General features: G+C 37.0%; 3 protein-coding genes, 3 long non-coding RNA genes, 4 other non-coding genes and 1 pseudogene across 13 annotated transcripts; 6 read left to right on the top strand and 5 right to left on the bottom strand.

Moving 5' to 3' along the window:
- Nucleotides 1-1,824: 1,824 nt before the first annotated feature.
- Nucleotides 1,825-5,627, bottom strand: LOC121754219 (heterogeneous nuclear ribonucleoprotein 1-like). 3 transcript variants are annotated; one of them, XM_042149586.1, is made up of 5 exons: nt 5,400-5,627; nt 5,211-5,319; nt 4,615-4,836; nt 3,146-4,340; nt 1,825-2,358 (listed from the first exon to the last, which is right to left on the bottom strand). In XM_042149586.1, exons 3-5 carry the CDS (start codon nt 4,834-4,836, stop codon nt 2,345-2,347), a joined length of 1,431 nt encoding a protein of 476 aa, XP_042005520.1. In that variant the 5' UTR covers nt 5,211-5,319; nt 5,400-5,627; the 3' UTR covers nt 1,825-2,344. The 3 variants fall into 3 exon arrangements, with proteins under 3 accessions (XP_042005520.1, XP_042005518.1, XP_042005519.1); XM_042149584.1 differs by having other exon boundaries at nt 4,615-4,848; nt 5,400-5,626; XM_042149585.1 differs by having other exon boundaries at nt 4,615-4,841; nt 5,400-5,626.
- A 1,221-nt stretch (nt 5,628-6,848) lies between these two features.
- LOC121756700 lies at nt 6,849-7,040 on the top strand (annotated as a pseudogene).
- A 466-nt stretch (nt 7,041-7,506) lies between these two features.
- LOC121754040 lies at nt 7,507-9,780 on the bottom strand. The gene is made up of 3 exons (XR_006040534.1): nt 9,442-9,780; nt 8,097-8,156; nt 7,507-7,568 (listed from the first exon to the last, which is right to left on the bottom strand). It is a non-coding gene; the product is annotated as an uncharacterized LOC121754040 (long non-coding RNA).
- Nucleotides 8,406-9,940, top strand: LOC121754039. Its single transcript, XR_006040533.1, has 2 exons — nt 8,406-9,182; nt 9,776-9,940. It is a non-coding gene; the product is annotated as an uncharacterized LOC121754039 (long non-coding RNA).
- Nucleotides 9,941-10,381: 441 nt separating this feature from the next.
- LOC121756671 lies at nt 10,382-10,577 on the bottom strand. Its single transcript, XR_006041048.1, has one exon. It is a non-coding gene; the product is annotated as a U2 spliceosomal RNA (small nuclear RNA).
- A 585-nt stretch (nt 10,578-11,162) lies between these two features.
- On the bottom strand, nt 11,163-11,356 carry LOC121756607. The gene has a single exon (XR_006040990.1). It is a non-coding gene; the product is annotated as a U2 spliceosomal RNA (small nuclear RNA).
- Nucleotides 11,357-11,752: 396 nt separating this feature from the next.
- Nucleotides 11,753-13,279, top strand: LOC121755145 (LOB domain-containing protein 25-like). Of its 2 annotated transcripts, none has more exons than XM_042150423.1 (4): nt 11,753-11,852; nt 11,931-12,004; nt 12,287-12,850; nt 12,988-13,279. In XM_042150423.1, the coding sequence occupies exons 3-4, from the start codon at nt 12,295-12,297 to the stop codon at nt 13,029-13,031; spliced, it is 600 nt and encodes a 199-aa protein (XP_042006357.1). In that variant the 5' UTR covers nt 11,753-11,852; nt 11,931-12,004; nt 12,287-12,294; the 3' UTR covers nt 13,032-13,279. The 2 variants fall into 2 exon arrangements, with proteins under 2 accessions (XP_042006357.1, XP_042006358.1); XM_042150424.1 differs by having other exon boundaries at nt 11,777-11,852; nt 11,947-12,004.
- A 960-nt stretch (nt 13,280-14,239) lies between these two features.
- LOC121756678 lies at nt 14,240-14,459 on the top strand. The gene has a single exon (XR_006041055.1). It is a non-coding gene; the product is annotated as a small nucleolar RNA U3 (small nucleolar RNA).
- Nucleotides 14,460-20,634: 6,175 nt separating this feature from the next.
- LOC121756694 lies at nt 20,635-20,853 on the top strand. Its single transcript, XR_006041070.1, has one exon. It is a non-coding gene; the product is annotated as a small nucleolar RNA U3 (small nucleolar RNA).
- A 1,764-nt stretch (nt 20,854-22,617) lies between these two features.
- On the bottom strand, nt 22,618-24,595 carry LOC121753722 (probable serine/threonine-protein kinase WNK11). The gene is made up of 3 exons (XM_042148969.1): nt 24,375-24,595; nt 23,565-24,059; nt 22,618-23,290 (listed from the first exon to the last, which is right to left on the bottom strand). Exons 2-3 carry the CDS (start codon nt 24,057-24,059, stop codon nt 22,898-22,900), a joined length of 888 nt encoding a protein of 295 aa, XP_042004903.1. The 5' UTR covers nt 24,375-24,595; the 3' UTR covers nt 22,618-22,897.
- Nucleotides 24,596-25,433: 838 nt separating this feature from the next.
- Nucleotides 25,434-25,902, top strand: LOC121755535. Its single transcript, XR_006040763.1, has 3 exons — nt 25,434-25,452; nt 25,647-25,706; nt 25,813-25,902. It is a non-coding gene; the product is annotated as an uncharacterized LOC121755535 (long non-coding RNA).
- Nucleotides 25,903-26,720: the final 818 nt, after the last annotated feature.

Raw genomic sequence — 26,720 nt, 5'->3', positions numbered from 1 at the left:
TATTCAATTAAAATGATAAAAATGTCCAAATAGTGTGCAAACGACTTTCGATAGTAAGTGACTACCAATAAGGTAACTCATGCAAACACGAGATTAAGAGTATTTTAATTAGTAAGACGTTTTTCTTTAATTGAAAGTACAAAGTCACAATTACAAGCATGAATTAATTGAAGAATTATACTTGTTTTTTTTAAAAAAAATAATAAGAAATGATAATTGAAAGCAAATGCACACGAAGAGAGATAGATACTGAAATCATAAATTTTCATATCAAAATCCCAACATCAGAATATAAAAAACTCCTATTTATAAAATACAAAATAAAAGTCACAATAATTAAAATACTTCGAATCTTTCTCCATCATTCTCATAAAAGAAGAAATCCTTTAACTAAAATAGGGTTCATCCGCTAATATAACTTGGGATTGACATTGGGTGATTTTGTTGGTAGAGTTGGTGAATATGAAGTAAAATAATCTCATCAAGAATATACGTAGATTTGAATTATTAATATTAACTTAAAATAATAAAAGTGTTCCATAATCCCACAAAGATTTCAGCTGAAGTAGCATATTAAAATATTGATCAAATTACCACAGTAGTTAATTGAGATAATTATTACTTATAAAATAATAATAATGATAAATTAAAGAAATTTAGCTGGCAGTGGCTAATTAATATTAGCATGTTCCATGATGCCAGCTGAAACCACCACTATCATGGAACAGTTCAAACTTCCAACTGTTACTAATCATTCATTTATATCTATTAGCCCACCACCATCCCTAATTAACCAAACCCATATCAAAATCACACCCAACACAATTAAAACTCTGACTATTTCTATCCCACATTGAGTTATTACTGAAAAAATTACAAGTACATTAATTGGCTGAAGTATGTTGTAGCTGACCTTAATCGAATGTGATATGTTCTACAGGCTCGTACCTTTGTATCCGCAAACCTCGTTTAGTAGATATACTAGCGAAGCTTTACTACATATTTTCTTAGTTTGTGATTCATCAATATCTGTGTGTGTTTATCATCATGTAGTCTTTCATTGTTGTTATTTTGTTGTTGTTTGGTCCCCATCGTCGTCGTTGAAGCATGCTAGCTATCTCATGCCAAGGAGTCTTTAATTTTTGAGGTGCAGCTCTTGAAGCTTCATTGACTAATTTTTCCTCATATCAAACTCATACATACATTTGTTGCTCTATTCATTCATATTCCCATCTGTATAATCATTGTTTTTTTTACGCCTCTTGGTATATAAGATACACACATTGACACACATGACTACTAGGTCAAATCTTTGACTTCTTTTTTTTTTTTTTGAACTTCACTCCTTGTCACTTTTCCTTAGACCTAAATTTAGTGATCAACTCACTAACTTCTACAAGATGAAAACAATCACACCCATCCAATTCTTACTGCATAAACTTCAAGTACATAAAATGATGGCTTTGTGAAGCAGTCACGACCTTACTTGAACAAGATCTGCTCTATAGGCTCATACCTCTATATCCTTGATTTATAAGGAGACACACGTCTGGTGGATGAGCCGTAGCTGCCTAGCCAGAGCGTGATTGACATTTAACAACGTCCTACATCAGGTTCTCTTGGCTAGCGGTAGGGATACCGGTAGATGATCGTTATTAGTGGGAATCAGCACGTGTTTATTTGAGGTGTGCAGTGGATTATTTCATTGATGAGTGTGTGATTGTTATTGAAGACAGACTACAAGTGTAAGTAAAATAAGGAAGTGAATGTGGTTTGTGTGAAAAAGAATATGAATCCATTGTAGTTGGATCTCACTCTGCTCCATTTTTGAAGTATCCAGAAGACTGAAGCTTCCTAGTGGAGTAATAACTAATAATACAACCTAAATCCTTCCAACATAGTATTTGGCATTACAATAAGAGTTTTGACACATCTACATATCACACATACAATCTGAGACGAAAAATATAAGGAAAATTTCAGCCAAACATTGGAGCCAAAAAACAGGGGGAAAAAATGAGTACAAAAATAAAGAAAAAGAAATAATAATAATAATAATAATACTAATAATAATAATAATACTAAAAAAAACTCTCTACCTTTCCAGAAACAAATCAAAGCTTGTATGGATCCTCCTCCCGCGATCTGATGTACATCTCCACCAAAATGTTGATTCTTATATATTCAAAAACCTTCAGAAAATATGCTTCAACCCGACATCCCTGTTAGCTCTTTGTAATGACATGAGATATATCTTTACGTATATATCTGTGACGGATACGTACACAACCCACAGCTTCTCAAAATTCCCATCTCCTACATTATCTTCATACCACAAAGTTTCCTACGCAGCAATACCTGAAGAAATGGAGAAAAGATTAGCTCAAAGCTCAAAATCATTGAACATAATTTGATCACTCCTTGTCTAAGTTCATTTAAGTATCTAAGCAATCAGTGTTTCTCAGGGTAAGTATCCAACACCATAAGTCATAAGCAAGAGCTTTCTACGTCTCTTGTTAACTTTAGTACATTACATGTAACATTCATGTTGTTTCTATCGCTAGTTAGCTATTTATGCAGTAAGAGATTTCAGTTGGAGCAAATTATGAAGACCGAAGCAACCTCAGACTAGTGGATTAACAAGTGCAATTAAATGAGCCTGACAGTAAAAGCAACCTCAAGTGAATGCAATTAAATGAACGAAAAAGTGCTAACAAATGAGGCTTGGTCCATAGATAGCTTTAATAAGAATTCACAACATGGCACAAAAAATGGTGAAGGTTTCAGACAAGGCTAATTATTACGCACCACTACAGATGATCCCTGCACAAACTAGAATTACAGCTTCTAGTTCTAAATCCAGACGCATCAACAAGTAAATCAATGCCAGAGAAACTTAGGACCAAGTTTCACACAATGTTTTTGTAATTCCAGAGAACAGGATAAAGTGGAAAGAAAAGAAAATATTCAGTATATGAGTTTCATTCCTTGCAATCACAGCAAAAAGGGTAATATATGCATCAAAAAGTAATAATGATTGATCAAGTTCAAAATCGTCCATCCACAAAGTAATGTAAGGTAAGGAACTCAAGTATAAGGAGATAAAGAGGGTTGCAGCTGTAGATAAGAATCAAAGAAATATTACCTCTACTGGATTGCCTATTTGGAAGGTCATAGCTGACCACATAATCCTCAGAATCTTTAGCAGCAACATCTTCTGAGTCTCCAAGCCCATAACCATACGAATTAGAATTATCGAGCTCAGAAGATGTAGTTTGCCAAGTTGGGTCACCATATACAGAACCACTACGGTAAAAGTCCCCATTGGATCCCTCATAGTCACCGGTTGAGGCAGGGAACGAAGATGTCGTGGCTACACTATTTCCAGTGTTTCTTCCAAATCCTCCTGCTCCCACAGCATAACTGTTATCTCCCCCTCTGTAGCCAAAGTTTCCACCATTGTAGCCAGAAGAGCTTCCTCCAAGGGACCCAGCAACAGGGGAAGTACCCCAGTTTGTCCCATTGTTTCCAAAGACTCCGAAACCACCACTTCCAGATCCAAAGTATGAAGCAGACCCGCCACTATTTGGAGAAGCATTAAGTCCACCGTTTCCCCAAACACTTCTAGGTGAAGAGCTTAGAAAAGATTCACCTCTGCTGTTACTTGTATTATAACCAATAGGTGTGGTGTACCTGCCCTGGTTACTGGCAAAATACGGGTTCAGAACACGGCCATAACCTAGGTTGCTGTTGAAGTTAGAGCCACCTCCAAAGCCACTACTTAAACCTTGCTCCATATTAACACCCAGCCCATATGCAGGAGAACCGAAAGGAGAGAAACCAGCTCGACCACTAGCCAGTGGACTGTATCTACCATCCATCCTCACTCCATAACCTCCAAGTGAGCTAAGATTATATCCCTGGGCATAGCTATTGAGGAAATTGCTGGGTCTAGTTAACCCATAGTTATAACCAACAAGTGGGCTCCGGCTAGGACCCGGAGACAACTCTTTGGGAACTGCTCGCTTTACCTCGACCATTTTACCATTGAGTTCATGAAAAGTTTTGTGCAACACCCTATCTACTGCGTCCTCCGAATCATATGTTATAAAACCAAAACCTCTTGGCCTCTGCGTGTTGTGGTCGTACATCACCACGACGTCTGTTATGGTTCCAAACTGATCAAAATAAGTTTTAAAATCATTCTCAGTGACTGTAGATGCTAATCCTCCAACAAATATCTTTTTAGTGCGCCCAGTTCCTGGTGAATCTTGCATGCTGCCACTGTTTCGGTTTATAAGGTGTTGATCATCCCTTGGAACAGCTTTCTTGGCTTCAACCTAGTAGACAAAAAAAAGGAAGGAATGCATCAAAATGTGACAACTGAGAATCGCATAATGAAATAATCAAGGAACGCAAACCTACAGGCAAAAGAAGCATTTGGCTTATGTTTCTGGTTATAAGCTATGGCAGGTAACTTTTGCATTGTATAATAAAAAAATTAACTTCTACTGTAACAAGGCATTGGTTTTGACAAACAACTATCTATTGGCAACACAGTTGAGTTTTTCTTATGCATTCTAATCTCGATGAAGTGCAACCAAACCAACTTACAGTTCGTCCATCAATCATGTGCTTCTCCTTAACCACCCTTTCAGCAACGGCAGGGTCTGCAAAGACAACGAAGCCAAATCCACGAGCACGACCCGTGGTTCGGTCTTTCATGATCACTGCCTCCACAACATCTCCATATGTTTCAAAATAATCTTTAAGATGATCCTCATTCGTGTCCCAAGAAATCCCACCGATAAAGAGCTTACCTTGATCCACCTCCATCTTTTCTGCAAACTGGAGAAGATTAGATCAAAAACAAGAAATCCTCAATCAGAACGTGAACATAGCGCATGAAACCACAAAAAAGATTATAATTAAAAGAATAGCAATATCTCCCTATTCAGCATTAATCCAATCACAGATTAAACAATTATGAGAATCAAATTGAATTAAGTATAACGGATGAATCAATTCAGCTGCAGATCATCAAAATCCAAATCTAATAGATCCGAGAATAAATATATAGCCAACCAACAATCACGAATTTTATTAAAATCAGGCAACAAAACAAAACCGCCGATCAAAAACGAAATGCAGGATTTGCAAAAAAATGATTGGATCCTTCACTCAGCCAACAAACAATAAAAAATTCATACCTTATCCAGAAAATCAGGCAGGAATCCGGTAAGCAGTCAGTGATCAAATAAATACTAAGTGGGATTTATCGGATCCTTGGTTCATCAATAAGATTCAATATCAGCAAACCTGAAACACAGAATTGAAGAGATCAGAGAAATCAACAGAAACAGAATAACAACAACGATCAATGTCAGTTAATTCCTCACCATTGAAAGGAGAAGAAAAGGAATGGAAATCAGAGGTGAAACAAGATCTAATGAGAGGAATACACATAAATGAAAACAGAAGGTATGCTCATCCTCTCACTTTCCTTTCTCTTTCTCTCAAAGGTCCTTCTCTTCCTATCTTTTTCCTTGGTTATTCCACTCCTTTTAAACAAAATTCAGAAGAAATGGAATTTCTTTGCTTTGATAAGAGGAGATATTATTTATTTATAAATTTATGCAAGTATTCAAATGAGAGAGGAGAGAAAAAAGAGGGGTGTTTATGGCATTCTCCCAAATTCTTTGCAATATTTCAAGTCCATCTTTCATGACAGCATATGTTGAGCTTTCATTTTTTACACTTGGTTTCATTAATACTAATTTTGTTAGAACAACTTTGACATTTGTATTTATAACTTCAATTTAGTGTATCTTTTTTTTTAATTTAAACTTTGTAAATTTCATTAGTTTTTATATGCAACAAAAATCTTGTCTAGGCTTGCGAGATACATGAAGAGTTTAATGAATTTGTAATATTTAATATAGTACAACAATAAATTAAATATGTCAGATTACAAAGATGCACCAAACATTTGATTGGGTTTGCTATAAATTTTGGAGCCTAACTAATTGTTTTTTAAATAATTTGCAGTGCTATATTGTGCATTAAATTGGAATATCGGCTAACCTCTTTCATATGATGAATACCTATTCAAACTTAATTTATATTATAGGTTTAATCTTGATACTAATTAATGTTTTCCTCCTCTCTCTCTCTCTCTCTCTCTCTCTCTCTCTCTCACGAAGAGGAGTAATTTTTAATCTTGATTTTCCGTGATATATTTATTGTTTTATTTCACAAGTTTGCTTTATGGTAGTAGCAATCAATGTATATACAGGTACTAATAAAATAGTAGGAGTAGTAATAATAAAGGAGTAAAATATGGTGAGTCAATTGGTTTCCGTTTTCTATCTTGAGACCTATATTAGGCCATGGAAATTATTACCGAAATAGAAGTTTTCTTTTTTGTTGAACTCCAACAAAAATGTTACTGTTTGTATATAAAATAAAAAATTGTATAAAGAGTATGCAAAGACTTACGATACTAACAGGTAAGTCAATGATTAATCGTATTTTATTTAATAAGACGTTTCTTAAATAGAAAATTCGAGTTAGTAATACGAGCTAGCATGAGGTAACTGGAGAATTATTATTGGTCATTATTTTGAAAGAGAAAAGAATAATGCATGAAAACAAATGCACAACAATAGAGATACTTAAATCATAAATTTTCATATCAACATTCCAACCCATCAATTTATACAAAAAAGAGTCCTATTACATAAATGAATCACACCCTACACAATTAAAACAGTGAGTTTTACTACCCCACATTGATTTCTTATTGGATAAAAGACAAGTACTTAAACTGATGGGTTGGTGAAGTTGTCACGACCTTACTTGAACAGGATCTGTTCTATAGGCTCGTACCTCTGTATCCTTGACTTCTAAGGAGACAGGAAACCATGTCTGGTGGATGAAACAGCCCCTCAGGTCGGGTTTTTGGCTTGTTGTGCAGTAGATGATCGTTCTTGGCATGACTCAGGTCCAGTCAGGATGGCCAGGCAGCTGTCTGACAGACTTCAATAGAGATTTTTTCTTTTCTGAACTTTTCGGTCCTCGACGTATCCTTCCTTCTGTCTCATGCCAAGGAGGTGCAGCTCTTGAAGCATCTTTTTCTCATAAAACCCATACATACATTGGATGCTCTATTCATTCATGTTCCCTGCTTCTGGATTTACTCTTTCAACTCTATATATTCCTCTCATGTATGTGAGTCTGTATCTGCAAATTAGATGGAAACAATTGTATCTGCTGTCACGACTGCATTTTCTAAGGATAGAAAACACGGTTGATCGCGACTAGGGGGGATTTAAGAAGCGGGGAAGAAAGGGGAAAATCAACACAACTCAACCACTGCCCGAAACAAATGGGAATAGCTCAAAATAAATCAGAGTTTTGAACAAAATAGACTTGAGTCTTTTAAGATGCACAACGGAAGCAAATGAATGCGGTTCCATGTGTGAAGACATGAACCTCCGAGAGTCAAAATCTGACTGAATTAAATGTCTTGTCTTAATAGCACTTCCTCCACCACTTCGCTGCTTAACCTGCACATTTAGAAATATATGCAGGACTGAGTACAAAAAGTACTCAGTGAACACATTGCCGAAAATTACACATATACATTTGAAAATATTGTCAAGCCAACATCACAGTAACACTCGGGGTTTATTGAAAAGTCCCGAGCTTACTAAAAATATTCACATTGGACTGCAGTCCCTTTTTCCTGTACTTAGCCATATCTGATCACATTGTGCCGTCGAGTGTTCTCGCACGGTCACCTTCTCTGCCCATCATGTCAGAGGTATTCTTGTGCCGGGAAGGTGGCCACCTTCCACGGTCACCTACTCTGCCCAACATGTCAGAGGTAGCTTGTGTACACTAGTCCGAGCGGGGACACCACCCTCACTGGGACCCGAATTCGACTTATATCATCATTCATAATTCACTTGGCCGTAGCCAACAGATAGGCATCATACACAAAACATTTATGGCATGACAACATCATTAAAATCACGAACATGTGTTCTTGTTTTCATAAAATACGATTTGTATTTTAGTATAAGAAAGCTCACCTTGTTCGTTTAGTTCCTTTAACTTGAATTTCTTACTTCGACCTTACTTGCGGAGATAACCTTTTGAAACAACACAATAGGAAAGAAAATACTAATTTAGTAAAAAAACTAATTAAATAAAAATTTCAAGGTTTAACCTTATTATTAATCTTATTCTTATTTTTTTTATTAGTATTATTATTATTATAATTATAATTATTATAATAATAATAATTATTATTATATTTATTAACATAATTAACATTATCACTAATATTAGATTTACTCCCAAAGATATTATTATCTAAACTAGATGAAGACTCTCTTTTATTTTACAGCCCAAAACATAAGTAAAATTCGGAATAGGGCTTCCCTTCATTTATTTATTGTGGCCCAAATTGTTAAAAAGAATTGGGCTCAAAATTAAATACTTCCACTCCCTTAGCCCAAGTAACTAATTTATTAGTCCAACAACAAGAAAGAAAAAAAAAAATAAATAAAACAAAACCCATATACTCCACCCCACTATCGGTTTCTTCCTCTCTCAAACACTATTCACACTTCTTCCCCAAATTGCACAAAAATTAGGAAAAATCTCCTCTTCTCTCCGTCGATCAGCCACCCCATCGGCGCCGCCTCCGCTTCCGTTTTCGTCTCCGGCGGTGTTCCCTTCATCCTCCTCATCTCTCCCTTTCTCTTCTCTCCCTCTTCACCGTACGCCGCTGCCTTCTCTCTCTCTCTCCCGATCGGTTCGCCGCCTCTCCGGCGGCGCCTGCTCCTCCCTCTCGTCCCTCTCTCCTCTCCTCTCCATCTCTCTCTCTTCCCTTCTCTCCTCACAGTCACGCCGCCGTCCCCCCCTCTATCTCTTTCTCGACCCGCCGCTGCGCGTGCACAGCCGGTGGCTTCGTCGCCCTCCTCCCGGAAGTCCGTCGTCTGCACGCAATCCGTCTCTCTCCCGGTCGGCCTCTCTCTCGCGGTCAGTCCCTCTCTCTTCTCTTCTGCTCGTCGCACGCCGCCGCCGCTGTGAATCCGTCGTCCTCGCGGGTCCGCCTCAGCCGACGTCGCCGAGAATCTCTTCCCCCAGCCGCCGACGCCGATTTCCGAGAGGTAAAAGAGTATTTATTATTCTTCTTGTTAACTACTCCATTTTACATCTTCTAAGTTCTAACCTTTATTTATAAATTTTTGTTCTTTGCTAGAAATTGATGTTTCTATATTCTCTGTGTGGTTGCTAATTGCTAGGATTTGCTACTCCTATGTTCTTTGCTATAGTTGTAATTTGTTAGTTCTTGGCAGGGGCAAAAATTTTGCCTATATGCATATGTGAAAAGCAGCAGAAGAAAATATTTATGTTGTTGTTACATACCCTTTTTTTTATAGAGAGGAAAAGGCTTTACTGCTACTTTCTACTGCGATGGATGTGTATGCTCACGCCCTCTTTCTTTTTCTGCTTTTGTTGGAAGTATTTTGGAGAAGTGTTGTTTGGTAGGAGGTGGGGTTGTGAAAATGATGGTAGTTTGGTATATGTACGTGATTACAACAAGATTAAAACAAGTCTGACATCTCATTTAATTCAGCATTAATTGCTGCAGTTTAAAAAAAATCCGATCCTATCTTGTTCTAAACTTATCTATTCCTTTTCTTTATGTTTAATTTACTTTATTATATTATTTTTGTATTTATTGATTAATTTGGTGTAGGAAAGAACCAATTCAAGCTCGTGGCTGTCCGCGTTGAAGTACACGATCTGCTTAGAATATAGGATGTATAGATTAAATTGTGTTGGACTTTTGTTGAATGTATCGGACATTAAAATTTTGATTTTGGGATCTTATTTATTTATTTAATTAAATTTATTATATTCATATAGGTGTAATATATTTACGTGTTCTATTCGCTTTTCTATCGTCAAACAACAACAACAAAATCTTTCATAGCTCGGATTTAATCGCCTAAAAGTCACTTATATAGATAATCAAGCTAATAATATTGTTTCTAATAATATCGGTTTAGCGGATCGTTACATCTGTAGACATACATATGATAGTAATATATATACTTATTACTTATCAAAAAATGAATGACAGTTTGAATATCTGATTACTTACATTGCTGATGCATAATTCTTCTTATCCACAAATGTTCTCTATAACACTTGCAGTAGCATGTAAAACATAGCTTCTAAGAGTGGAGCAAGGAAAGGATATAATCACTGGCCTTGTAATACTATACCCAAGATCAGTTAACTCCAAAAGTGAGTGCAATCAGTAATAATTTATAACAAAGAAAAAATTAGACTAGAAATGGTGGGGTGTGCCAGGCACAAGCAATAGTGCAATGCAAGGACGACACTTAAAGGCCCAAGTAGCAAGCTACTTTGATGAGTCTTCCCCCTCAAAAAATAAATTTAATATCATGTGAGCCAGTGGCTCACATATCAGATATTAAACTGATAAGAACAGATACTACACTTGATCTTAGCCAAAAGGCCGAGAAAGGTATGAGTTTTTATATCAATATAGGACATATTTTATACATGTTTTTAAGATAATTTGACTCTCATACACGATGTGGGATAATAAGTCTCCTTGTTTTTAAACGGAGCTCTCTGTGGATGATAATAAGAAATTGCAATCTATGAACTGGTACAAAAGCAAGGACAAAATTGATTCTCCATCATTGATTTATTTATTTCATTTGGCTATACTTATGATTTACACACCCATATCACATTTGGGTCAAATCTTTTACTTCTTTTTTTTAATCATCTTCAATACTTGTTACTTATCCTTATATGTAAACAATCACACCCATTTCCTTAGTTAAAGCATTAAAACTGTGAGCGTTTGTATCCTACATCCAAGTCTTATTTGACTAGGATTTGTTTTATAGGCTCGTACATTTGTACCTTTAATTCTAAGGAGATAAGAAACCGCGTCTATTGGATGAACCGTGGCTGCCTAACTAGACTATAGTTTTTTTTTTCTTTCTAAAATAGCATTACCGATGAACATATCTCTCCTTCATAAATTTAACTAGCACTTGTGTTTGAGCACAAAATAAGTGATTTGAATAGCTGGCGAATCTTAGTAATGCCCCAATACTTACCAATGCATACAAAGTAAAAGATTGGACTCAAGTAGCAAGCTCTACTTTGATGGGTCTTCTCCTCAAAAAAAAAATAAATTTAATATCGTGTAAGCAAATGACTCATATTTCAGATATTAATTGATAAAAACAGATACTATACTTGATCTTAGCCAAAAGGCCGAGCTAGGTATGAGCTCATTGGCTACATGCATCCTCTTTTATAGTTAGTTTTGGCGATGCACTAGTATTACTTATCATATTTGATGCGAGAAAGATAATTATAGAATCAATGTTAACTTTCACTCTTTACCAACAAATTGGCTATTTTTGAATTAATATATTCCAAATTATTGCAATTTATAAATATGTTTTGTAGAAGCATTTATGTTTTCTTAATTTTGTGTCACATAGAATCTATACTCTATACATATTCTTATTACTAGCGTTAGTATTGATTGGTTAATAGTACGAGAATATTGTTATTTTAAAATTACTAGTAATTGATAAAATTAATTAAGAAATGCACAAAATTTCGCCAATTAGAAATTGTGGATGACGGAAAATGTGAAAATTCGAAAAAATTATGCGTGGACTCTCACAATCATCATTCAGTAAAAGTGTAAAACCAATTGTAAGCGTCTTCTTCGTCACAGCAACTGTCAATTCTTCTTCACACCAAAATCACAGGTATGTAAAAAATCACCCCAAGCTTCAATTCCACTCTACTTTCACGATGATCACCCCTTGATTCTTCAATTCTTACAGTTTTTCCGACTCGCAGATTGTGTAAACGAGAGTAGGTTTACTATCCGTGAGAATAATCCAACAAGCTAATTAAGGTGAAGAAACATAACTTCCTGCAATTTCTTTGTTGAATTTTGGAATGTTTTGTTGAAGAATCATTTAGATTCACACAAAAAAGATGTTTATCGTTCAAGATTTCTCTCTTTTCTTTTTCTTTTTTTTTCGATCTGCAGCGGTTCTCTTGCATTGGAAAACAAACTCACTGAGTTGATTCACCGAGTTTTGTTCAAGCTTCTGCTGTTGATGCTTTCACATTTTTCCTTTTCCTTTTTTAGTGAATTTGAAATTTGGATGGATGATTTTTGTGTTGGTGGCAGAAAATAAAATGAGGTCGCGGTGCGCTGCGTGCAAATGCCTCTGCCGTGAGTGCACAGAGGATTGCCCGATGGAGCCGTATTTCCCGGCCGACGATCCTAAGAAGTTCAGCAACGTACATGAGGTGTTCGGCGCGAGTAACGTGAGCAAGGTTCTGAAGGAATTGGAGCCCAGCCAGCGCGAGGCCGCCGCTAATTCACTGGCCTATGAAGCGGAACACCTCCTCCGCGACCCCGTCCACGGCTACCTCCGCCAAATCTACAGCCTCAAGCAGAAGATCAACCAGGTCCATGCCGATATGGAAAATACCAAGAAGGAATTGGCCGCCTACATCGGGCCTTCCGCATATCAGCCCATGCTCCTCAGCCAACCGCAACAGCACCTTGTGATCCCGGCTCAAGAGCAAGAAATCACTGCGATTGGCAGGGGATGCGGAAGCAATGATGCAAGTGATCAACATGAACATGAGCATGATCGGTTGGATCCACTTTTTCTACAGCAGCTCCAGCAGCTGCAAGACTACTTTGAGGCACAACAACTAGCTCAAATGCATGACTTCATTCCAGGTAATTCATTTTCTTTTAAATGATGGACTACTCTTCTTGTAAAATTATCTATATCTAACTGGTTTATTCAATGCTCACATTATCATGAATTAACTCTTTCCTTCACTCATCGATACTTGAACAATATTTTCTTGCAGCAAATGTAATTAGCTTGCGAAAGGGGAGACAGATGTATAGATGAGGAGAAATCGTAGAGGTATTCGCATCTACGTAAGCAAGTCACCAGTATATTTTCTATTGGATTTTATGAAGTCGAAAAGATTGATTAACAATGTAAGCTAGATTAATCTTTTCTAACATTAAACTCATACATAGATTTCATTCATATTGCTTTTCTTGATTTACTCTTTCCCTTCATGTATAACTATAGCCATACATGAGTTTCAGTATCACTAAATTGTGGCCATTTAATATGGAAATATTTGTATCTGCAAACATATGATATTATAAGTATGTCAATTTACATCTCTATAATTAGCATATCTTTTTTGCGGATGAATCTTTGCCCATATATAGTAACAATAGAGAATGAGGAAAAAAAGATCAAAAAAGGATTAATCCAATAACCATGGGAAGCCATCAAAAGAGAAATCAATCAAAGACTTGTAGTAACTAATTTATTTACTTTTATTTTTAAAACTTATACTATAAAATTCCAGATAATCTTTCACCCTAGTTAACTATTAACTATTAGAAGTAACACAACAATTTGTCAAATTTATAATTTTCTCACTATTTCTAAATTTCTAATACCCTGTGATTACCATTAACTTTATTATGTGAACACTTTATTTTAAGCGCTAGAATAATATCAAAAATTAAAATGATATGGACTATGTAACTTTCAAATATTAAAGTAAAAAAAGTGTTCATAAAAAGTCTAATATACTTACCAAACTTTCAAAAAAATTAAAAATGAAGTGATAAAATTTTGAAACAAAATAATTAGAATTCACTCAATTAGAGACAAGTCTTTGGGCCTGGGCTATTATAAGGCGAATTGTATCGAATTATGAGCTAGCTTATCATCCACCGAAATTTTGTTTGGGCTACAAATATGGAGTATAATGATAATTGCATGGGGTTGTAGGATTATTTGGGCCAATAGCGAATGTGTTGGGCCTGGGTAGAGAGAGTAATGTATGACTTGTTTGAAGCATGACTCGTCTTTCAACTCCTCTCCGACTTTACCTTTAGCAGCTCAAATCCTCACTTCAATGCTTGTTACTTTTCCTTATACATTCCAATTTCCTAATCAACTAACTCACTTCTCTAAGATCAAAACAATAACAACCCATTCCCTTAGTTAAACGGTGACATTCCTATCCCACATCGATGATTTACTGAATAAATGATAAGTACATAAAGTGATGGCAGAGTGAAGCTAATACGACCTTACTTGAACAGGATCTGTTCTATAGGCTCGTACCTCTGTATCCTTGATTTCTAAGGAGACAGGAAACCATGTTTGGTGGATGAACTGTGGCTGCCTGGCTAGAGCGTGATTAACAGCTCCTTGGGTTGGGTTTCTGGCTCATTGTGCAGTAGATGATCGTTCTTGGCTTGACTTCGGTCCAGTGAAGATGGCCAGGCAGCTGTCTGACAGACTTCTTAAACTTTTTTTTTTTTGAACTTTTGGTTGTATTGGTGCAGATAAGGTTGTTTGAGATCCCTTGTAATGGCAGCTTACCTCCCCCTGCTCCAGTTTTACAGTATCTAGGACACTGAAGCTTCGAACTTTTGGTTGTATTGGTGCAGATAAGGTTGTTTGAGATCCCTTGTAATGGCAGCTTACCTCCCCCTGCTCCAGTTTTACAGTATCTAGGACACTGAAGCTTCCTAGTGACTAGTGGAGTATGTGAACACATGCCTCCATATATTTAACTATCACTTGTGTGTTAGCAAAGAATTAAGAAAAGTAGATTTGGCTAACAACTACTCCTACTACTTGATGTACAAAATGCCTATTAATACCTATAAATTGTAATAGCAAGGATTGTCCCTTTATAGCTTTTCAAAATATTCTTAATCCTCTATGTGTTGAGTTACAAACCCGTCCCACATCGGATGAGTGAGGGAAGTTGGAAGGTGTATATAATTCCTGTCCAACCCAATTAGTTTGAGGCCTTTTGGGAGTGACCCAAAAACAAATCCGTGCGGGCTTGACCCAAAGCGGACAATATCAAACTAATGTTGCAGTCGACGATCCTAACAAGTGGTATCAGAGCCAGGTGGCTTTGGGTCGTGCCTGGATGAGCGTATCAGAGCCCAGGTGGCTATGGGTTGTGTCTGGATGAGCCCCGGTTAGGGTCGGGCCCAGGATGACCCCGGGGCCAGGGCTGGAACGACCCATGTTCGTGTCAACTGCGTTCCCGATGTGGTCTCGGTTTGAGGGGAGGTTTGTTGAGTTACAAACCCGTCCCACATCGGATGAGTGAGGGAAGTTGGAAGGTGTATATAATTCCTGTCCAACCCAATTAGTTTGAGGCCTTTTGGGAGTGACCCAAAAACAAATCCGTGCGGGCTTGACCCAAAGCGGACAATATCAAACTAATGTTGCAGTCGACGATCCTAACACTATGAACATGTAATATATAGATATATTACCTATGATAGTTATTGGAAGTCTTACAACTATGTCAAGTTTATTTGTGATCTTAGCATCTATTGTTGAACGGTTCTTTCAGATCGAATGAGCACAAGAACACAAGTTGAATTTACGTGGTTTGATCACACGTATGATCTACCTCCATGGAAAATTGATACTATGAATGATATGAATTTCACCATCAAGATTACAAACAATTTGACATGAAAGAAAGAGATATGAATTTCCTAAAACATCAAGTAGTAATGTGATGCGAAGCATATTTCCTATACTTTTCCCCCGTAGACTAAACATTTCTATGTTAATTGTAACTCACCAAAGTGTGTTTTGAGTGTAGTTTTGGGTGTTGGAAGCTGGAAATGCGTCAGAATAGCAGGCAGAAGAAACACCCGGCCGGGTGAAATGTTTGATGCATGAGGAGTCCAGAAAGTTCGCCCGGTCGGGCGTTATGACATCACAAAAACGCCCGGTCGGGCGTTTCCCATGATACCTCCAGTAGCACTTCGCCCGGTCGGGCGTTTATACCCTTTGATTTTCGCCCGGTCGGGCATTTCGTGTCTCAACTGCTGAATAGCAGTTTTTCGGCAGTTTTGTCAAGGAAAAAAAGGAAAAAGGAGAAAAAAGGTGACAGGTGGGGACAGAGGGATTGATTAAAGAATTGAAGAGGTAGTGACAGTTGAAAGGTCAACGAAAGGGGCTGAAGGGACGTTTTTGGACGGGAGTTTGCGGGAAAAGAGAAAAGAAGAAAAGAGGGGAAGAGGAGGATCCCACGTCCAATCTTCATCATCTCGGAGACGGATTACCACCGGCTATAGGAGAACACCATTGATCTTACGGTTTTTCTTCTTTAGCATGTGTGGCTAATTTTTCTCTATTGCTCCTAACACTAGTAGGATGAATTGATTGTAGAGATTATATATTTAATCATTTGCTTTGGTTTTCATCTATGGTTCAAATTTTATTTATGCTATGTTTTGATGCATCAAATGTAGTATTTTATTTGCCTCTTTCTAATGTCTCTTTAACTTGGAAATTGGATGAAAACATAGATGAAAGGCTTGTGAATTTTACCTTGTACAGAGATAGATGCATAAGTGAATGTTGATGTAAATAAGTCTTCGAAGTTGAATTAATACTTACTACGCATCCGTAGGAGTTTAGTTTGATGAGAAGAAGATTATGTGTTAAGTGTTCAGCTAACCATAATTGTTGTCGGCTTGAGAAGTTAGTCTAGTATTTACCGCGCTTCCGCAGGAATATTAGTCTAATGAGTATGTACTTCTGGCTATGTGTTCAGCTAGCATTAGTACTATAATTCTTTAAGTATGTTCAGTACTTTTAGAGTGTAAAAATGATACATCGTTCTCAATAGCTTATGAACTTGAATATAGAATCAATACAATAGTGATTCATCCGAATGTTGTTGGGAGCAATGTTCTTTATCTCTTGAGTTTCTCTATTTTCTTACTTTAGTTCTTAAATTTAGTTTATTAATATCATCAAACCTTATTAAATAATCATACGCCTCCCTGTGGTTCGACACTCTTTTACTACAACTGCCTCTGTACTCTTGCAGATAGGTTGTAATATTTGAGCTATTTAATTAAACTTGTGTGTTTTTAATCCATTAATATAAAAGCTCGAAAATTACACATCAAGTTTTGGCGCCGTTGCCGGGGAGGCAACTGGTTATTTAATTTAGGATTCTCTTTGTTTTTATTTTTGTATAGTTTTCTAACATTTTATTTTCTTGTTTCAGAGTTGTAGCTAGAAGACTAAGTCGAGCCAACGACTTTAAACAAAGGCGCTAGTTGGGAGGCAACCCAATGAGTTTTTAGTTTTCTTTTTATTTTCTCTTAATAAATCGAGGGTTTTGTTCGCTCAATTCTTTCCTTCGATGTATTTTTATGAATTGAGTATTTTGTTTTCTTTTTGTTGTTTTAATTTTTCTTTTTGTAGGAGCAACGTGGAGATAGGATCCACATTCGAACTTATGAGGAAGCACACCTACAAAGGAAAATACACCCACCCACCCACCCGAATGCACTTTGGATATCACGCCAAGTTTGGGGGAGTCTTCTTTCCCTTTACTTTTTATGTTCTCTTTTGCATACATTGAGGACAATGAAGCATTCAAGTTTGGGGGGGTTGTGAATGATTTGGGATGCATGTTTATTGGGTGTATTATTTGCTAAAGTGTTGTGAATCATGTAATTGACGGGTGCATGCTAGATCTTCGGCTTTCTGGTTGGGAAATCGTGCTTGATCTTCTTGATCTTTGAAGCCTAGGATGAATGGAATTTGTGCATGATTTATTTGAAAGAGCATGTTGTGATTACATCCGATTTCTTGAGTTGAGGAGAGCATGAAAGTCATATGTCTTGTGGAAATTACCTTGGATTGATTTGCTTTATCGAGTTGCGTGCTTGTATTCATTTGTGTCAATGATATGGGAGGATAAGGCACTAGGATGAACTCCATGACCAAATGATCACATGCCTAGTCCTACACATGATCCCCTAGAAGCCACTTTGAGCTTAATTTCCTATCATTTGTGTAAACACTTAGCCAATCACTTAGCTACTTAAATAAGCCTCATTTTAGCCTCATTATTAGACCTTGCTACTATTTGGGTGCTAAATACTAGTTTGAGCTTTGTGGTTGAGTGTTGAGTGTTGGGTGGTGAATTGTAAAAGTGTAGACATTTTTAGACTTGATGTAATGCATAGGCGAAAAGAATGAAGTTCTTAGAAAAAAAAAAGAAGAAGAAAAAAGACGACCTCCAAATTTGCAAAAGTCGAGGTCTTATCAAAATAAGAAAAAAAAAAGAAAAGAGAAAAAAAAAGAAGAAAAAGTTTGTGAAATAAATAGAGCTTCTATTTTTTACGATGTTTTCTTGTCTAGATTTGATCTCAAGTTTGGGGAGTGAGAATTTGGTTGTAAATTTTTGTTGTTCGATCTTTGGAAGGAAGTTGTAGAAGGGAAGAATTTGGCACTCAAATGTGTAGCCTTTGAGCTCACTATCCATACTTATCCTACCTCGTCCCTAGCCCCATTACAACCTTGAAATAAGACCTTGGACCTAATCGTTGATGTTTGTGGATATGTGTAAATAGCTTGGTAGAGTTAAAGAAGTTCGGTTTGAAATCTGCGAGTCTATGTGATTAGTAGTGCTTGATGAGTCAATGATGACGGTTTGAGTTGTTTGATCGTATGCTCGGACTTACTTTGAAGTGCATCTTGACTTGAAGTTCTAGGGGGATGAGTGATTGTTCTTGAGAGTGGGAAATCTCGATTGGAAATGTCGGGGGTTTAGATCTTGTCACTCACGTCCCTACATGATTCTTGTTGATGAAAATCTCTTTGCGGGTTAGACTTGGTTGAGTTTTTGTGCTTAAAATGTATCTTGCTCGGGGCGAGCAAGAGCTTAAGTTTGGGGGTATTTGATGCGAAGCATATTTCCTATACTTTTCCCCCGTAGACTAAACATTTCTATGTTAATTGTAACTCACCAAAGTGTGTTTTGAGTGTAGTTTTGGGTGTTGGAAGCTGGAAATGCGTCAGAATAGCAGGCAGAAGAAACACCCGGCCGGGTGAAATGTTTGATGCATGAGGAGTCCAGAAAGTTCGCCCGGTCGGGCGTTATGACATCACAAAAACGCCCGGTCGGGCGTTTCCCATGATACCTCCAGTAGCACTTCGCCCGGTCGGGCGTTTATACCCTTTGATTTTCGCCCGGTCGGGCATTTCGTGTCTCAACTGCTGAATAGCAGTTTTTCGGCAGTTTTGTCAAGGAAAAAAAGGAAAAAGGAGAAAAAAGGTGACAGGTGGGGACAGAGGGATTGATTAAAGAATTGAAGAGGTAGTGACAGTTGAAAGGTCAACGAAAGGGCTGAAGGGACGTTTTTGGACGGGAGTTTGCGGGAAAAGAGAAAAGAAGAAAAGAGGGGAAGAGGAGGATCCCACGTCCAATCTTCATCATCTCGGAGACGGATTACCACCGGCTATAGGAGAACACCATTGATCTTACGGTTTTTCTTCTTTAGCATGTGTGGCTAATTTTTCTCTATTGCTCCTAACACTAGTAGGATGAATTGATTGTAGAGATTATATATTTAATCATTTGCTTTGGTTTTCATCTATGGTTCAAATTTTATTTATGCTATGTTTTGATGCATCAAATGTAGTATTTTATTTGCCTCTTTCTAATGTCTCTTTAACTTGGAAATTGGATGAAAACATAGATGAAAGGCTTGTGAATTTTACCTTGTACAGAGATAGATGCATAAGTGAATGTTGATGTAAATAAGTCTTCGAAGTTGAATTAATACTTACTACGCATCCGTAGGAGTTTAGTTTGATGAGAAGAAGATTATGTGTTAAGTGTTCAGCTAACCATAATTGTTGTCGGCTTGAGAAGTTAGTCTAGTATTTACCGCGCTTCCGCAGGAATATTAGTCTAATGAGTATGTACTTCTGGCTATGTGTTCAGCTAGCATTAGTACTATAATTCTTTAAGTATGTTCAGTACTTTTAGAGTGTAAAAATGATACATCGTTCTCAATAGCTTATGAACTTGAATATAGAATCAATACAATTGTGATTCATCCGAATGTTGTTAGGAGCAATGTTCTTCATCTCTCGAGTTTTCCCATTTTCATTCTTTAGCTTTAAAATTGTTTATTAATATCATCAAACCTTATTAAATAATCATACGCCTCCCTGTGGTTCGACACTCTTTTACTACAACTGCCTCTGTACTCTTGCAGATAGGTTGTAATATTTGAGCTATTTAATTAAACTTGTGTGTTTTTAATCCATTAATATAAAAGCTCGAAAATTACACATCATAATGGCAGCCTCCCCGAGTGGATGGTGAGGTTATACCTGTGTTTATTTGATATTTGATGAGTACTTTTGTCCATAGGTATTATCAGATACAGTATATATTTTATAATGCTAAATTACAGAATCTATTTCTTTTTCACATCTGTTAGAATCATTGTTTGTTAGTTAGTTATTAATGGTGATTTCTTTTTATCTATCTTCAATACTTGTCACTTTTCCTTAACCTGAATTTGGTAATCACTGACTAAATTGTGGCCATTAGTATCCCACATCGAATTCTGAAAGAATAAATGACAAGTACATAAATTGGAAGAAGAGTGAAGCAATCACGACCTTACTTCAACAGGATCTGTTCTATATGCTCGTACCTCTGTATCCTTGATTTCTAAGGAGACAGGAAACCATGTTTGTGGATGAACCATGGCTGCCTGACTAGAGCGTGATTAACAGCCCCTCGGGTCGGGTTCCCAGCTCGTTCTGTAGTAGATGATCGTTCTTGGCTAGACTCTGGTCCAGTCAAGATGGCAATGCAGCTGTCTGACAGACTTCTAAATCTTCTTGTTTTTTGAACTTATGATCGTTCTTGGCTAGACTCTGGTCCAGTCAAGATGGCAATGCAGCTGTCTGACAGACTTCTAAATCTTCTTGTTTTTTGAACTTTTGATACTAAGGCTAAATCTTCTTGTTTTTTGAACTTTTGATACGACTAAGGGGTGTTTGAGATGCATCATTCATAAAAGCAGATTGTCCAATTGGTGTTTACTTTACATACAAACCTATGATTATTAGTGTCCCACATCGAAAACACTTTAAAACCGAATAGTGTGCTACTTATACTTTATTTTATGTGACTAAAACAAAATAATGTATAGAGTGGAATTTCACACAATACTTTACTATAATTTTTTAAAGATAAGTTTATTCATTTTGAAAACGATGCGATGGGGGAGAGGAGTGCAACAAGACGAAGCAATTTAATATTGTCCGAAAGCTAATTAATTGAAGAATGTACTGGTAATTATTATTTTCAGATATAGGCCAATATCATTTTATATTTTAATCCTAATCTCAATGTATGAAAATATTTTATATTCAACGTTTTTTTTGAAATACTTGATTTTTTTAATAGTGAAATGAGGTAATAGTAGCATTACCACAAAATTTGCATTGTAAAATAATAGTAATAATTACAAAAAGATAATAGCGATTTAAATCATGAAGTTTGGTCAAATTCAAGCCTTTCCCATGAAGTTTGAAATTAACATATTAAATCACGCTGTTTTAGTTTTTTCTCATTTGGCACATCTATGCACAAATCAACATCTTTTGGTGATATTAAAAATTACAATATTTCAATAAAATAAAGGATTAAAAGAAAAAATATTTATTTTACTCAAACACGTCGTTTTGAATATCATTAAAAAATGAAATTTTGTGCATGAATGAGACAATTGATAATGCATGAATGAGACCATTGATAAAAATTAAAACTTCATGATTTAATATTCCAAATTTAAATTTTATTGGACAGACTAGAATTAACCAAATTTTATAATTTAAATGGCTATTAACTCTCAAAAAAACAAAGTTGCGTGGTGTTTTTTTAAATAGTCACTAATAATTTCTTATTTGTCTCGTGGTCACAGAATTTGTTTAATTGGAACTTGGAAGACAGATGAAAACAATTGGCCAACTAAAAATTCCAGTTTATCTATTGTGTTGGATGGATGACTTTTTCTTTTGTCAACGGGCAGAAACTAGGAAAATGGGATTTGGATTCCCAGATGTTGTTACACACGTCTCATTATTTTAATTTAAAATTATAATATTAAAATATTAATATATTTTATTATTATAGAATAATGTGGGTGTGCAAATATTGGCACATAAATGACCTACCACGCCAACCTTTTTCCCCTTTGGCGGCGGAGAATACTACTCCCCCGTCCCGGACTACTCGCACATTTCCTTTTCGGCACGGAGATTAAGGAATTAGTGTATAGCAAAGTCAACAATTGCGGCTCTAGGTGATAATTTTTACTAAAAATGAAAAGAGTGTAAATAACTTTGGACGCCCAGAAAGGAAATAAGTGCAAGTAGTCCGGAACGGAGAGAGTTATTCAACCTCTTTCAAAACATATGCCCATATCTTCTACTCAAAGGTGGTTTCCCTCCTCTTTCATCTTCAACCCCTTTTTTCTCTGACCTCATTTTGCATATGTACCATGTTGAGTTATTTACCTCTTCAGAAACCTGTATAAACAAATCATCTGCGTGGCCCCGCTTTAATTAATTGAATTGATTAAATAAATTGCCCTTGCAGAAATGGTGAAATCCAATCTGTACAATTTCTTCTTTCACTCAAGCCATCACCAATTTCAAACTCTATATACACAAACCACACCAGATGAAAACCCAAAATCAGGCCTTGGGTGTTACTCAAAAGACCAAACAACAACAAAAATATCAAATCCTGAGAAACACAACCAAGGCCCTCCTTTCAAAATCCAATTGCTAAAACAAAAAACCAAGAACAGAAACAATGTTACCTAAAATCTCCAAAGAAAAATACATGAATCACCTACTCTACTTTACTCATCAGGATTTTCTTCGTCATCATCATCGTAAATTCCATCAAAAAAGGGGTCCTTGAGGAGATCAGCAGCAGAGGGTCTAGCCCTTGGCTGCGCTAGGCACTTCTCAATGAATGCTACCACCTCTGGGTCCTTAACCTTTTTCATGGCTTCGGGTCTCACACCGGACGTTACCTTTTTGAATATCTTGGCAACATTGTCACACTCGCTGTAGGGTACTTCTAGAGTCACCAGCTCGAGCAAGCACATGCCGAATGAATATATATCTATTAGCTCTGTGTAGTCCTCGTCGTAGAGTTCAGGTGCCATGAACTCCGGTGTCCCTATCACTGAATGAGCTGAATGATTTCTCCCAACTGTGACTGCCAAGCCGAAATCACCAATTTTAACCTTCATGAATCAATTAGATGAAAATAATCACAACCATGTTTCCACAAGTTTAAACCTGCAGATTCACAAATCCAATCATAGGCACATAAAACCAGTGCCATCAGTCATCACCATATCTATTACTAAAGCTTAGACATTAAAACTACGAAACACAGTAAGCAGAGAGACACTAAAGCATAGGCATAAAATCTAGGAAAGCAAAGAGACACTAAAGCTTGGGCATTAAAGCTATGTGCAATAAAGCAAAATGGGACAAAGGGAGAAGGATGTATACCTGACCAATGTTGCCATTGATGAAGACATTGCTGCAATTGAGGTCCCTGTGAATTACACATGGCTCACTAGAATGCAAATAGTCCAGCCCCTTGAGTATCTGCCTCGACCACTTCTTCAAAGCTTTTGTTGAAACTTGCTTGTGCTTCTTCCTGTACTCCCTCAAATTTCCCGAAGTGCAGGCCTCGGTGATGAAATTCAGCGTATTCCTCTTCTCATCTCGCCACACCGAGTACAGGGAGATGATGTTCTTGTTCTTCAGCTGCCGCAGCAATCCAACCTCTGAAAACAACCGGTTGATCATGCTCTCATCATCGGCGAAGTTGCGCAGCTTAACTTGGTTCCACGCCACCTCGATGCCTTCTTCTTGATCGAAGGCTCTGTACACTTTCTTCACTGCCCCCGCCCCCATCAGCTCATCGTAGCGACCGTAACGACTGGTCGGATCAACCTCCACGAATTCCTCCTTATCTTCATCACCCGCATCATTAGTCATCTACAGCCAAATCAAACAGATCTCAGAATCTCATAAATGACCAAACCTATCCATCTACTGTTTCCAATTCCGTACGGCGAAATCGCTAAATCTCAAATTTCATCTACAAAAGGAATAAATTCGGTATGTGCGCAATTATTTCATCAAACAAGCTATAATTCCCCCAAAATTATCGTACACATACATGAGAAATCTTCTCACCGATAAAAACAGGCATACAAGAAATTCTCAAGTTAAATTGTAGGGCAATTGCACTAGTCTAACATCACGCGACACTGAAACACAAAATCGGAGGAGTAAAAGTGAAGAATTTACCGTTGGCGGTTGATCGGCAGAAACGGTGAATCCAATTCTTCGCCGGCGAGAGAAAAAGGCGCTGTAGCGGTGGGCTTGACCTTCAACTGCTGAAACTGACACAAGCTAGAGGCAAAAGCAACAATTGTAAGGGCTGCTGAATATATAGGTCTTTCATAGTATTTGGGATTTTTTACTGGATAACATGAATTTGATGGAGATTAAATATATAGAGAATTGCAGCTCTGCTTGAACTGAGAATTTCAAAAACTAGGGTTTCTTTTTTATTTATTTTTAATTCCTTTTCAGGCATGGGCCAAAAAAACACTTTTTCTGTAATTTAAAATTCCTATTTATTTTTTTATATACAATAAATTATGGGATACAGTGTAATCACACGTGATAAATAATACATTGATGGGAAAAACAATATTGTTTATTTAATTCGAGTTGTGATAGCCATATAAGAATTACATAATTATGGATATAATCATAAATTTGTGCAGTTCAGATATAGGATCAGTATAAATATTTATTTGAAGTATAATGCAATTGATTACGCCGTTATAGATACATATCTTTTGATTGATCACGTAGTGTAGGAAAGATTGAATAATTAGAATTTAAAATTAACTTTAGTAATTATACTTAGTTTATTTGGTTGTTATGTACAAGAACTATGAATAATACAGTGATTTACTAATTAATAACAATGTCGCTTATAATAAGGGCTTGTTTGATATGTTGGTTGGATTATGCATAGGTTAGATATATATCTTCAAGTTATTGGGCCTAGCATGAAGGCCCAAGATATTTCATTAACTCATGTTTGATACACAATTTCCTCTCTCTAACTCATGTTTGCAGGAGAAATTTTCCCTTCTCTAATTTCATTTCCCACACGTTTTTTCCCTCTCAAATTTCATTCTAATTTTTCTCTCTCTAATTTCCCTCTCTAATCTCATTCTCATTTTTCCCTCTCTAATTTCCCCTCATTTTCCCTCTAATTTCCCTCTCTAAATAGCCCTAGCGAGAATCACAATTCCCTGTCCAAATTTCCCTCTTATCTTCTGCATTTTTCTTCATATGAGTTTGCAAGGTAATCTATGATTTTACACTAGAATTTTGTAACGATTCTTTTACTGCAGCTCGCATGTCTGATGCGAGTTTTCCCTGTCCAATTTCCCTCTTATACTCACTCGTTAATGAAATTTATTTGCTATTTCTTGGTTTGTTTCCATAAAATATTTTTCAGTATGTTATCAATCCTAAAATTCGTTCTGATTGGTTCAGGAAGCATGGCTGCTTTTCAGCGTTACAAAGCAAGTGTGGACCCAGCTCCTGCTTCTGGAGGTTTGTAGTTGGAGTCTGGATGTTGTCATTTATTTAGTCCGCTTCATTATTGGTGATGAGTTATTTGTGTTTTGAAATGTTGTGTGATAGGAGTAGCTACTGGTAGGTTGAAATTGAAACAACCCAAAATTGATCGGACTAGGCGTATGTGGAGTGATCGTGAGGAACAGGTTCTGCTGACATCTTTGATGGAGCTCGTCGTGCAAGGTTGGAAATCCGATAATGGATTTCGATCTGGGTACCTGAAGAAGCTAGAGGATGATCTGCGTCGTGAGTTCCCTACAACTGATCTGAAGGCTAGTCCTAACATCACTTCAAAGCTACAAGCTTGGAAAAAGAGTTACAACTCTCTGCAGCAGATCCTACAGCTAAGTGGAGTGGGATTTAACCTGAATGAAGATCACAAAATCGATTGCGACGACGAAATGTGGAGACAAATTGTGAAGGTAGATGTTATAGATAATCAATTCAAAATCACTAATCTTTGTTGCAACTGACCTCTACTAATTTTCCAAAACACATAATTTTGCAGAACGACCCGAATGCTAGGTTCATTCGAGGGAAATCATGGCCTTACTATGATGCTTGGAAGGAGATTTTTGGCAAGGATAGAGCCAATGGGGAGGGGGCTGAGGACATATTGGAAGCTGTTAATAACATATGTGCTCAACAAAACCTAGGGGGATTCGGTGCAAGCAATGACTATAGTGGGAGCTTTGGTGATTTCTTCATGCACAACCAAGTGCCTGACCAACAGTCCCCCATTGGAGAATCTGCCAGTGTGTATAGCACCCCGCGTGAAACAACTTCGCAAAAGACATCTAGTAAAAAGCGAAAGGCTGGGAGTGAGATGGATAGCTTGATCGAGATGCTGGGAAAAATGCATGATGCAACCAATGATCGTCTTCAATGCTTGGCTAACCGCATAGGATATGAGTTTGACCTCACTAAAGCACGTAAGGAGGTGTTTGATCTGGTAGGAGTTGTTCCAGGGCTGGCCATAAGGCAACAGTT

The sequence above is a fragment of the Salvia splendens genome, chromosome 11 (genome assembly GCF_004379255.2).
Source record: "Salvia splendens isolate huo1 chromosome 11, SspV2, whole genome shotgun sequence".
NCBI classification, from domain to species: Eukaryota; Viridiplantae; Streptophyta; class Magnoliopsida; order Lamiales; family Lamiaceae; genus Salvia; species Salvia splendens.
Note: the sequence above shows the minus strand (reverse complement) of the source record. Positions and strands in the feature narration are given on the sequence as shown.

Bases quoted from the DNA above. Each gene is read 5' to 3' on its own strand.
- LOC121754219 (XM_042149586.1), bottom strand. From the start codon at position 4,836: ATGGAGGTGGATCAAGGTAAGCTCTTTATCGGTGGGATTTCTTGGGAC. The intron at 4,341-4,614 runs GTAAGTTGGTTT...TTTGTCTACTAG, and splicing joins ACATGATTGATGGACGAACT to GTTGAAGCCAAGAAAGCTGT.
- LOC121753722 (XM_042148969.1), bottom strand. From the start codon at position 24,059: ATGACTAATGATGCGGGTGATGAAGATAAGGAGGAATTCGTGGAGGTT. The intron at 23,291-23,564 runs GTATACATCCTT...TGATTCATGAAG, and splicing joins TCAATGGCAACATTGGTCAG to GTTAAAATTGGTGATTTCGG.
- LOC121755145 (XM_042150423.1), top strand. From the start codon at position 12,295: ATGAGGTCGCGGTGCGCTGCGTGCAAATGCCTCTGCCGTGAGTGCACA. The intron at 12,851-12,987 runs GTAATTCATTTT...ATTTTCTTGCAG, and splicing joins AATGCATGACTTCATTCCAG to CAAATGTAATTAGCTTGCGA.